We start from the raw sequence: 12,420 nt of genomic DNA, 5'->3' as shown, positions 1-12,420 counted from the left end.
TTTGATTCCCGCTCATAGCCAACGTCGGTGACGAATACAGTATCTGAAATGGTCGTGGGCCTCGCCGAGGTCGAATAAGCCTTAAATAAGTGCCTGGTGCGGTCTGTAAAAAAATCGGCACTGAGTAAACAAATGCGGCCGAGCGTGAAGCTGGCCACACAAACCCCTCGTGTGCCATGTTGGCCTTGGTAGGTGCATGCCAACAGCACTTGCCCCAACAATCTGTTAAAGGCTATACGGGGGATATTTGTCTTTTTGCGCACACGGCTGAGCGCGTGCAAACGTGCGCACGATTGCATGCACGTGCGAATTTGTATCCTCTGGGACACGAGCTCAACTTCTTACAAATTTCCCGCTCAACACCTGCACCAGTGTAGACTGCTATCCCCCTGGGTTCTGTAACTACGTTGAGGCCACAGTTGTAAGCATCAGGAAATGTGGACGAGGCTTGCAAACTCTTTTCAATGGGAAATGTGCGCAAGTATTTCCCCCCCCCCCCCACCAAGGAACAAATAGTATTTTATTTTCAAACATAAAGTACATTCTACAGATTTAGAGTTCAACATTTTTTTTGACACCTCACTAGAAGCATGGTGGAATGGCGAGAGCAGGGGGGGGGGCAGGTGGTGGTGGTTTAGCTGTGGGGGTGTGTGGAGAGGCGGGGGGGGGGGGTGCATTGTTAAAATTCCAGAATATGCTGCGGGGAAACGTGCAACACAGATTCGGCGGAGACGAGGCTTCCAGTTCCAGCTCTGCCTCGACTCATCCGTCGGACGTAGCTAGGGAGAGTGGCGGGGGGAGGGGAGCTTTAGAGTGGGGGAGCGTGGGGGATGGTGGGGGAGGGGTCAGGCAGCAGGATGCTGAAGCGAATGTGAAACACATGTTGGGGAGGAGAGAGCGCCCAGAGGAGAGTTGCTTTTGAAAGCTCGACCCAAACGCCACATGTGTACACGGGCAGGGAGCGGGTGGGGGGGCAGGGGGTAGTGAGCACTTTCTAGAGGCAACCAGCGAGGTGACTGGGTGTCTGGAACTGCCGGAGATGATGATGCCGAGGTGCCTTTTTTAAGAGTAAAAATACTCATAAACGTTAATTAGCAAACGGAAGTAAGGTACAATCGTGCGAACAATGGCTTGGTCCCCTCCCACCTTGCCGAGCGCTCCGAGTGACATCACCGGCCATGCTGCGCTCACCTCGTGTGCAATGCTGTCAGAGCGTCTATTTTAGACCACCACCAACTCAAAAAGCTAAAGTTGCGGCCAGTAGAATTTGTGACTGCTGCGGGACAACGGGACGGTTGTATGGTGGTTTTTATTCCTCTTGGGAATCGTCGGTGCAATAATAACCATCGTTGCCTCCTGCTGCCTTGTGTGGCTGCAAGGGGGCTCTGTGTGGACTAACCCTCCCTGATCGCTGAGCACTTTTGTTGCGCGATTGGTTTTCGAGTGCAGCTATTTCTGCAACAATTGGATCCCATGCTGTGGCACAATTGAGTGTAGTGTATTTTGCTGTTATATTGGGATTTGGAGGTGTAGAGTCGGGGACGAATTCTCGTATCTTATTTTTTTCAGTTTCATAATCATGTGATGTGCTTTGTATATTATAGGCGAATTAATTGGTTTACGTATAAAATTAGTATATCATTGATACAATGAACATAATTACACTGTGAGGGACACCTTTGACCAAATCAATTATCAGTTTAGTTGGTGAGCAGTCGGACAACAAACGGACAGAAATATAAGTGCAACATTTAATTCAGATTCTTTATTTATTTAACCAGGCGAAAATCCGCTGGGATTCGTTATCATGTTTGCAAGGGACTGTTTGTAGGCCACTTATATTTAGAAAGCATTTTGCATATTTGCAACAATGTTGTGTTGTTTAGCTGTTTAAATCTGCGTCTGTATCGTTGTAAGGGGCATTGTCATGGTTCCTCACCCGCCACTGCGATTCCATGAATTATTTGTTTGTAATGGTTGTGTGAAGTTTGTACATTCTCGTTTCCTCCACATGCCGATAATTCTAAATGCATTTAATTCCCCTTCTGATTTGCACTTATGTTAAATTACTGGTTCTTGGGGACACGGTTTGATAGATGTTTGTTGTCCGTAAAATAATATTGGAATCGATGCATCATGACGTTCCTGATAATTATACCAACACAAAAATATCTTCTTGCTTTTGACGTTGCACCTTCTTTAACATCCACTTCAAAGGAGATGGCACACTTTTGGAAATTCCCCATGGAAATTGATTCGGTTGTCAACTTTATGGAGAACTGGCTTTTTTTTTTTACCCCTTACAACTCGTGCCGTGGCCGTGAACGATGTGAGATTTACCACGGCGTGAGTGGAAATTTGCTAAATCTCTGCGATTTATGACGCGCTCGCACACGTGATAACCCAACCGCTGGCCCCTTACCCCCACATGGATTGTGCGTTCCTGTCTGTTGCAGGCTGGAGAGGTGGCAGGGCGGGCAGCTCGTGTGCGTGACGGGTGCAGCCCTGGATCCGGGTCGGGTGACGGTGCGCGTTGAGTTTGGTCCCAGGGCGGAGAGGACGCTGCTGGAGCCGTTTCAGTACTGGCCGGACCCCGTGGTCGTGTCTTTGTCTCCGCTGGAGAGCTTCTACAGGTCCCGGCATAGAACGCCCGCAAACGCAAACACAGCTGCCAGCTTCAGCTTCACCGTTACCGAGACCGCCACCACCAATGTTGGCAGAAGCAGTTTAGCCATCGCCACGATGCCGGCAGCAGCACAGCAACCACCATCACTGCCACAACAACCACCAGCATCATGAGTGCCGTTCCCACAACCATCGGGCGTCATCGGCACTACCGCCAGCAATATAAGCATGATCAGCACCACCACCATTACAACTAAAATCAGCACCACAATCATCGGTATTGGCGATGGCATCATCATGTTACTTTTGTATTGTTATTAGTGACAACCTGATAAATCATCGTCGATTATCACAGTCGTCATTGGACATAATGACCACTGTCACAACTGTCACCACAAAAACAAAGATCTTCCATATACCGCCTTACCAGACTTTTGGGGCAAGCGCTGCTAGCGAGCACTTGCTGTCACCACACTCGCACACACACGCACTTGCACTCACCTCCCGTTATGTTTGTTGTTGTGCCGACAGTGGTGGCCGCAATATCACGGTGTTGGGGGAGCGGCTGGACTCGGTGCAGAGCGCCCGTATGTTCGTGCGCGTGCGTGGGTCCGGTGCCTCCTCGGCCTCCGGCGTCCCCGCGGCCCGCGTGCCACGAGCCCAGCCCGCCACGAGCAGCGTGAGAACCCCCGCCGCCACCTTCTTCAGCGCTCTGGCGCAGCTTCGCCAACATGGCGACTTCGGTTGACATCTCGAATTCTCGCGGATGAGGATTTTGTATTCGTTGGCCGCTTAAATACCCCGGCGTCACAGAGCACCTTGCGTGGCCACATCTTGTCATCATCATCATCGCCATCCGTGTTCAATCCACTGCTAGATGAAGGCCTCTCCAAGCAGCCACCAACCACCTGTCACAAATTCCACGATGTAATGATCCACCTAGCACGTGCACAGGAGCTGATTTAATCGCTGCCGATGCAATACACTCCCGAAATGTGTCTTGGGACTTGGTGAGGCATTTCTGGGCAAATGATTGACATTCATTTGATGCCGATGAACTCATGGTCTCGCCGGTGCTGGATCACCAAGACGTCGGTGCAAGTCCTGCCACTATTGGCATGGCTGCAGGTGGTGCCTAACGTGCACCTGGGCCCCCTGCCTGATTTATTTTCCTCCGAGTGACTTCTGAGTGAAATTTAAATTGGTAATTAAATATGTTAGTTGTTAGAGCATGCCCGCTACTCAACCAATGTTGCATGTGGTCCCCCACAATTTTAAGTCAGGGTTTGTATCAGAGGGGAATTAGCAAAGTGCTCTTCACTACGAGGTGGACGTCATATTTTCTGCCGCATTATTGTCTGCAAGAGTAAACGGTGGTTTACCATTCTTCATCATTATCGTCATCAGCCATGGTCAATCCACTGGAGGTTCCTCAAGCCATCGACAACTCACGATCTCGGGATCAAACGGTCCGTCCAGTGCCTGCGCGCGCACAAGCTGATTTTACCGCTCCAGTTCCACGGTGGACATCCTCCAGGGAGACGATCCCTCCTTTGGCTGCCACCCCAGGGTTAGCCTCGACCGCTGGTCGTCAAACCCACCTCGGCGACGGGTCCTGCCCAAGCTCATTTGCTTTTAGGGTTTTTTTGTTGTACGTGTAACGTCTAACTCATCCGATATTAAGAAGTTTTTTTTTTTCCCCCCCCGCACCTATGATGTAAGCATATACATGTTCCAGGAGGGTCTCCTCTACATCTCTCATGCAAAACTGATCACGTGCCTCAGTGGGCTGTCGAGGGTACCGTACACGTCCTTGTGGTGATAGAGGGGTACATACAACCGGTGCTTCTCGCGGGCAGTAAGCTCTTGGCATTTATTTATTTTTAGAAGCAAGTGAGAGCCCTCCCTGAAACAAAAATATCACTCTCTTGGGACACCTGGATTAAACGTTGTACAAAATATTGTACAACGTTCGAAGCAATTGCGTTGTAGAACATAATGTTATTATTGTTTACGTTATATTCTTAGCTCTTTCGGTAAAGTCACGTTGAAGGGAAACAATAAAATAATAATATATATAAAACAAAAATTCTCACGACGTTTCGACCATAACACAAACGGTCATCATCAGGTGTGAAAAACCAACAGCAAGAAACATTTGAAAGAAGTGTTTCCCTTCAACGTGACTTTACCGAAAGAGCTAAGAATATGAATGACTTCAGTCACGAAAGCTTTAAATCATTTTTTTTTACGTTTACATTAGGGTAGCAACAGCAGCGGTTGAAATGGGGCCGGTATATGACAGTCTAGCCATCCCGGCACTTTTCAGAACGTCAAATTTGTAAACCAGCACCTTTCAGAACAGTTCCTGTTCCTGTACTACAAGGTTTCCGCAGAGGGGAGACGATGGTGGATATTTACATTTCGACAACTGGATAGCAGGAGATCTTTTATTGCCAAGTCCAGGGTATATTGTTGATTCTGCCGTCTGTCTGTTTGCTTCTGAGGAACGTTTCGCATGCAGATTCTGAAACCTCTAAGTTGATGCATATGGGGGTATGTTGCGGCTGTGGATCAATTATTGATCACCTTCCAGGTTCTCAATCCTCTTTGTTAGATGAGTGTATGAAGCCACATGTAATGTTAGCCTTTGGGTTTTACAGGTTTCTCTCCATTCCTCCTCCCCCCTAACTTCCGCCCTGTACCTGGCAGAACACAATTAGCGAGAACTCTCACTCACACTGGACCGTGGCCAAAATTGAAAAATGTTCAACCCAGCCACCCCGTGGCTCCAACATCCGGCGGGTTAAAGATTTTTTTTGGGGGGTTTGCCGCTAATGAAAGGCAGATGCGTTGTTCTTATGGGACAAAATAAATAGCAAAGAAATTGTTGGATTGTAGTGATAAGCAAAATGAAACAACAACGATTAATTTTCTTCTGCTGAGCGAGTGAATTTGTATTCCTCTGCACGTCAAAACATCGGTTATGTATCGGATGTTAGGACTTGCAAAAATAAGTTGGTGGGGGGGGGGGGAACTTAAGATGGGAAAATAGTTGGAGAAAGTCAGAGGGAGGCACTGTCATGAATAATTCAACAAATGTGTTCGAGCAACATTTGTGAATTTATTTCATACAAGACTCCCACGTTGTAACTTTCCACACATCCATGTTTAAACACGGCTCTGCTAGGGTAAACTACTTAAGTCCTTCGGCATGCATTAACTTTCCATTCAAGACAATTTGATGGATGTTCATTTATGTACCGCCGTGTTAATTTGACTGGACAGGCAAGTTGAAATCCAACACTTTTAATCCGTTGTGTTATTGTATAGGTAGTTGCTGACAATTGGCATGTTTTACAGGCATTAAGCAGTTCACATATATATACAGTGAGGGAAAAAAGTATTTGATCCCCTGCTGATTTTGTACGTTTTCCCACTGACAAAGAAATGATAAGTCTATAATTTTAATGGTAGGTTTATTTGAACAGTGAGAGAGAATAACAACAAAATCCAGAAAAACGCATGTCAAAAATGTTATAAATTGATTTGCATTTTAATGAGGGAAATAAGTATTTGACCCCTCTGCAAAACCCTTGTTGGCAATCACAGAGGTCAGACGTTTCTTGTAGTTGGCCACCAGGTTTGCACACATCTCAGGAGGGATTTTGTCCCACTCCTCTTTGCTGATCTTCTCCAAGTCATGAAGGTTTCGAGGCTGACGTTTGGCAACTCGAACCTTCAGCTCCCTCCACAGATTTTCTATGGGATTAATTACTGGAGACTGGCTAGGCCACTCCAGGACCTTAATGTGCTTCTTCTTGAGCCACTCCTTTGTTGCCTTGGCCGTGTGTTTTGGGTCATTGTCATGCTGGAATACCAATCCACGACCCATTTTCAATGCCTTGGCTGAGGGAAGGAGGTTCTCGCCCAAGATTTGACGGTACATGGCCCCGTCCATCGTCCCTTTGATGCGGTGAAGTTGTCCTGTCCCCTTAGCAGAAAAACACCCCCAAAGCATAATGTTTCCACCTCCATGTTTGACGGTGGGGATGGTGTTCTTGGTGTCATAGGCAGCATTTCTCCTCCTCCAAACACGGCGAGTTGAGTTGATGCCGAAGAGCTCCATTTTGGTCTCATCTGACCACAACACTTTCACCCAGTTGTCCTCCGAATCATTCGGATGTTCATTGGCAAACTTCAGACGGGCATGTATATGTGCTTTCTTGAGTAGGGGGACCTTGCGGGCGCTGCAGGATTTCAGTCCTTCACGGCGTAGTGTGTTACCAATTGTTTTCTTGGTGACTATGGTCCCAGCTGCCTTGAGATCATTGCCAAGATCCTCCCGTGTAGTTCTGGGCTGATTCCTCACCGTTCTCATGATCATTGCAACTCCACGAGGTGAGATCTTGCATGGAGCCCCAGGCCGAGGGAGATTGACAGTTCTTTTGTGTTTCTTCCATTTGCGAATTATCGCACCAACTGTTGTCACCTTCTCACCAAGCTGCTTGGCAATGGTCTTGTAGCCCATTCCAGCCTTGTGTTGGTCTACAATCTTGTCCCTGACATTCTTGGAGAGCTCTTTGGTCTTGGCCATGGTGGAGAGTTTGGAATCTGATTGATTGATTGCTTCTGTGGACAGGTGTCTTTTATACAGGTAACAAGCTGAGATTCGGAGCACTCCCTTTAAGAGTGTGCTCCTAATCTCAGCTCCGTTACCTGTATAAAAGACACCTGGGAGCCAGAAATCTTTCTGATTGAGAGGGGGTCAAATACTTATTTCCCTCATTAAAATGCAAATCAATTTATAACATTTTGACATGCGTTTTTCTGGATTGTTTTTGTTTATCTGTCTCTCACTGTTCAAATAAACCTACCATTAAAATTATAGACTGATCATTTCTTTGTCAGTGGGCAAACGTACAAAATCAGCAGGGGATCAAATACTTTTTTTTCCTCACTGTATACACTATAAAACATTGTTAGTAGTATTAAAAATAGTCATCGGTTGGACTATAAACAGTCCCAATGATTTTTGTTAAGCAACTTTGCAGCCTTTTTTGGCCATTGACCAGTGAATCGAACGTGAAGTTTAACAGGACTTGCGTTGTCCCCACAGAGTGCTTGCTTATCTGTTTTTTATCAACTCTCTAAAACCACGCGTAATGTCGATTTTTACTTTCGTTATTCTCACGTTTCATGTCTGCGCCCACGGATGCGTTGGTCGAGACGCAAAATGCCCGCAGCATTCGATGCATCATTGCGCCCATAGTGTGTTAAATTGCTCGTTTCTGATTGGCTGGGATAGCAGCACGATTGCTTCACTTGTATGCCACGGCTCCCGGCACTTTGCCACCCTCTCCCGGTTTTCCCAGGATCGTTCTCCTTCTTTAGGTAGCCGTCCCGGGACATCTGTGAGTCTACCCGCGACGTTGAAAGTCTCGTTTTTTGTCCGTTACGTAAAACAGCATACCACTCTAGACGATGCTTATTCTTTCTCCCCTCTCCTGGTATCGTGAGATGTTCTTCTCCTTTCCGTGATATTTTTTTGTACCTCAGAGGTGGCAAACTTACCTGGCGACAAGTCTCAAGCCACTTTGCTGCTGACCAGTCCTGCTGCCTAACGCGGACCCTAACGGAGTGTTAAAGTTGGGCTTACACCCGAGCGATCGGCTGTGCAACGTGAAATTCAATACGTTCGGCAATAACACAGAGGCCTTTAAACGAACATGTATAGCACGTGACGTTTCGGGCAACGGCCCTTCTTTGTATAAATTAATAAAGAGGCTAGAGAGATAGTGGATGAGAGTTAGAGACTGCACTTTACACCGTGGGGCTTGGATGAGAACTCGTGCAACTTTGGTTGCATGCATCTGAGTCGCTTATATCTGGACGTATCTGCAATCGGTTGCGAGCATTTGCTCAACCAGTTGCTCACGGTGGAGACAGACTCTACGTCACTCGATCCGCTCTCTGCGGACCGCAGCGTCGTTTGCGCAACCACTCCGCTCATAACGCCAACAAAAGCAGTTGCAGGGCGAACCCTTTAAGCTGTGCGCTTTGGAGAAGCGCGACTCCATCTCGCGCCCGACGGCGTTTCGTTCGCGGACGCTCGCAGCTTACCTGAGCATCGGTGACGATCGCAGGAGCCCCCGTACGGCCGCTGCACGGTGCAGGCGGAGAACCGCATGCTGTGCCTCTCCCCGGACGTCCGGGCCGCCCTGACCGCCGGCGGCGGCGGCGGCGACGGCGGCGACGGCGGCGGCAACGCGGGCCGCGCGACCTCCACGCCCGCAAAGCTGCAGGCCGACGTGCTCATCCGCATGGACGGGCTGGTGCTGTCCCCGCGCGACGGGAAGCCCTTCCGTTACTTCCCCGACGCCGAGATCTTCCCGCTGAACCGAGACAGCCCCGACTCGCCGTTCCGCCACAAGCCGGGCAGCCTCATCACCGTGGAGGTGACCACGCCGCGCGGACGTCGTCGCGAACGGTGGTCTTTCGCGCCGATCGCCGTCGTCGCTATCGCACGGCCGAGCTCCGTTGTCACCACCCCCCCCCCCCCCCACCTCCTCCTCCCCCCACCAACTCCACTAATGGTGGCTGAGAGGAAGTGTGTTGTCATCAAACACAGTCAGTTTGGTATTTTATAAACCTTAGGTCAGGGTTCGGGGCAGAAAAACAGAGGGTTGAAGTTATGGTTGTCGTCAGAGGGCAGTGCAGCAATGCCATTGATGCATTATACTGTGCTCCAATGTGTGCGCGCCCTGCCTTCACTAACCTGCACTGACCAGTGTGGTGAAGTATGGTTAAACAATTCCCATGATATGCACGCCATGATGAGGCCCATTTCCCGAAGTGGATTGGCAAACAATCTGTCCGTGGACAATTTGTGACTGAGCCCAGACCTTTAAACTCGCCAAACAACATCTTTTTTTTATCTCTGCAGAGAGCGTGGGGTTTGCACTGAGGTTCTCAGCGGTGCTGGCATCGTGCTGTGCCACAGTGACACCATGAATCCCAGGCCTTGTGGCCCCCTTACTTGCACTCCCGTGCAATCATTGGTTACTATGCTGAAGGCCTCAACTCAATCCAGATGAAAAACCTCGTGTAAAATTGGGTGTGAGTAGAAATGCAATTCAGGATCTTAATCCTATTCTATTACACATGGCCACCTGACCACCTGATAAATATTGTGAAACAAACATGCCCTAAAATGTATCGTGATCATCACGAATTGCGAATGTCCACACGAATCACCCCCACCCCCACCGTGCACGCATTTACGGCGAGCAGGGACATGAACTGGACCGGGCGTTAGGCCAGGGCGAGGTGAGGGCCTTCCTCGGTTCGGCCGAGTGCGTCATCAAGACCCTGTCTATGCAGCACCTCTACTGCCAGCCGCCAGCTCAGCCACCGGACGGACAGGAGCCCGCTCAGTTCCGGGTGAGCTGGCGAGACACCGACCCCAACACGTTCTGTCTTTTTTTTTGCTTCTACGCCTTTTATTCAACAGTTTTTTAAGCCCTCTTTGTTTTTCCTTTGCTTCCAGAGGTCACCCAAGACCCACGTCATACGAGTTCTGTGATGCGTTTAAATGACAATCAAATTCGCCAAATATGTGAACCCTGCCCCTGCCCTGTGGCCCGACCTTGCCGCAGGTGGTGATGGGAAACCGCGAGTACCACCTGGGTGCCGTGGAGTACGAGACAGACTCGGGCGTCGTCTTCCCACTCGAGGCGCAGATCGCGGCGGGCGCTGGCTCGGGGGTCGTGGCTCTTCTCGTCATCATCGTCATTGTCGTCTACAGGTGAAGGAGACCGGGATGACCTCTGATCGCCTTCTGTGGCCACCCTGATTGCTCTCCTCCTTCCTTCAATATCCACCACTACGTGTGGCATAGCTGTTCCATTTTCTCCTCCCAGCCAAATGAATGTACTCATAGTTGTCAGCATCTAAATGATGTGCGTCTAAGCCAGGGGTCGGCAAGCAAAATAACAAGAGGGAGCCATTTCCTTTCAAATTCTGTAAAAAAAAAACAACAACTCACTCTTTCAAGAGCCGCAATGCATGTGAATACGAGACGAGCCTCAATACATGACGTGTCACGAGGCGGTCTTTAAAGAGCCGCGCGCGGATCCAGAGCCGACTCCTGATCTGAGCAAACTCTTCAGGGGTGGCCGGATGCCTCGGTGAGAGGCACAAGGTGGGTATTGGATGAGTTGGCGTTGGATCCTCTTTCTTGCACGTGGGTTGGCTCTGCTTGATTGGTCACAGTCCCCTGAGATGCATCCGCTGTGCCCCTTCCGTGGTCCCATCAGGAGGAAGAGCAAAAAGGCCCTGCGTGACTACAGGAAGGTGCAGAACCAGCTGGAGGACCTGGAGATCAGTGTGCGCGATCAGTGCAAGAAGCAGTTCTCCGGTATGGCCCACACTTATTCTCAAGGCTCGCACACCACGTTGGTTACGTTTGCGTGCACCAACTTGACCACTGTGTTACAAGATGTAATGATTAGATCTTGAGGGAAAAAAAAAAACACCGTGACCCCCTTGTAGATAAAGGGGCCGATTTAAGTAGATGCTTAAGTAGTTCCGTGACAGATTGGAGACACGGCTTACCTGCAAGTGTTCCAAAATGAAATTGCTTTCTCGTTACACGGCAATTCTAATACAATTTAGGGGGGGAAATCGGCAAATATTAATCTCTCCACGCATTGCTGCAGTTGCACTGCAACCCTCCTCACCTGTACTCTCTTACCCACGATGCCCCGCTGCCTCCCCCCCCCCCCCTCCCCCAGACCTGATGACGGACATGGAAGACATGTCGAGCGACCTGGTGGTGACAGGCATCCCCTTCCTCGAGTACCGCACCTATCGCGAGCGCATCTTCTTCCCGGGCCAGGAGGCGCCCCTGGCAAAGAGTCTGTCTGTGGCGGATTCGCGCCGAGCCACCATGGAGCAGGGCCTCTTCCACCTCTCGAACCTCCTCAACAGCAAGCTCTTCCTCACCACGGTTAGTGGCCCCAGCACGGAGCTGCTCACGCAAGCGGGGGTGGCAGTGCTTTGCCGAGATCGGTCACATTCCAGGTGATTTACTTTATTTTTTTTACCTTTCCAGGTAAGGCCCACTGAGCAATTTCATTCTTTTTTTCACAAGTGACTTTTGCTATCACAAATGATAGCTCAACGAAGTGGCTTCTTATCACGTGGAAATGTATAGCTGCCAAATACTTAACCGAACTATTTTCTTATTTTACCAGGTAAGGTCCACTGAGTTCTATGTAGCCCTTTTTCAGAAGTGACTGAGCTATCACAAATGATAGCTCAATGAAGTGGCTTATCGTCACGTGGAAAATTGTAGCAGCCAATTACTCTAAACGCTTGTTTTTAATTGTGGAGGGAAAAACTGGAGGACCAGGAGAAAAATCCACGCAAACGCGGGGAGAACATGTAAACACCAAATGTCACAGGCGTCAGGGTCTGAATCGAACCCCACGACCTCTTGTACACCAAGCGAGGTAGTTAACATCTGGTCATAGGCCAGCTGTACACACACCAGGCTAATAGAGACCGCGTATCTCTAATGTACATGGAACGATCAGTGATTATAAAGTGTGTAGCTCACCCAATGGACATCACGGTTTTCTTCTGAACTAGTTAACGTGGTTCTGTTCGATTTTACTGGGCGCAATGTAAATTGCCCTACGTGGGAATGTCTTGGCCACTGGCGGTGTAGACAGGTTGCCATGACATAATTTTTCACATTTCAATACGATATCAACTTTCACCGTGTGACTG

General features: G+C 49.2%; 1 protein-coding gene across 2 annotated transcripts in view; it reads left to right on the top strand.

Annotated features, from left to right (window-relative positions):
* Positions 1-12,420, top strand: part of LOC116942347 (plexin-B1-like) — a 129,342-nt gene that overhangs the window by 99,267 nt on the left and 17,655 nt on the right. For both annotated transcript variants that reach the window (XM_032954136.2, XM_032954135.2), the window contains exons 17-23: positions 2,457-2,633; positions 3,157-3,304; positions 8,772-9,083; positions 9,919-10,068; positions 10,284-10,432; positions 10,944-11,044; positions 11,421-11,635. In XM_032954136.2, coding sequence (XP_032810027.2) covers positions 2,457-2,633; positions 3,157-3,304; positions 8,772-9,083; positions 9,919-10,068; positions 10,284-10,432; positions 10,944-11,044; positions 11,421-11,635 — 1,252 coding nt within the window. The remainder of the gene's footprint in view (positions 1-2,456; positions 2,634-3,156; positions 3,305-8,771; positions 9,084-9,918; positions 10,069-10,283; positions 10,433-10,943; positions 11,045-11,420; positions 11,636-12,420) is intronic.

Source organism: Petromyzon marinus, chromosome 14 (genome assembly GCF_048934315.1).
Source record: "Petromyzon marinus isolate PM22_M1 ecotype Great Lakes invasive population chromosome 14, UKy_Petmar_22M1.pri1.0, whole genome shotgun sequence".
Taxonomy (NCBI): domain Eukaryota; kingdom Metazoa; phylum Chordata; class Hyperoartia; order Petromyzontiformes; family Petromyzontidae; genus Petromyzon; species Petromyzon marinus.
The sequence above is the reverse complement of the archived record's forward strand: the minus strand, read 5'-3'. Positions and strand labels throughout refer to the sequence as shown.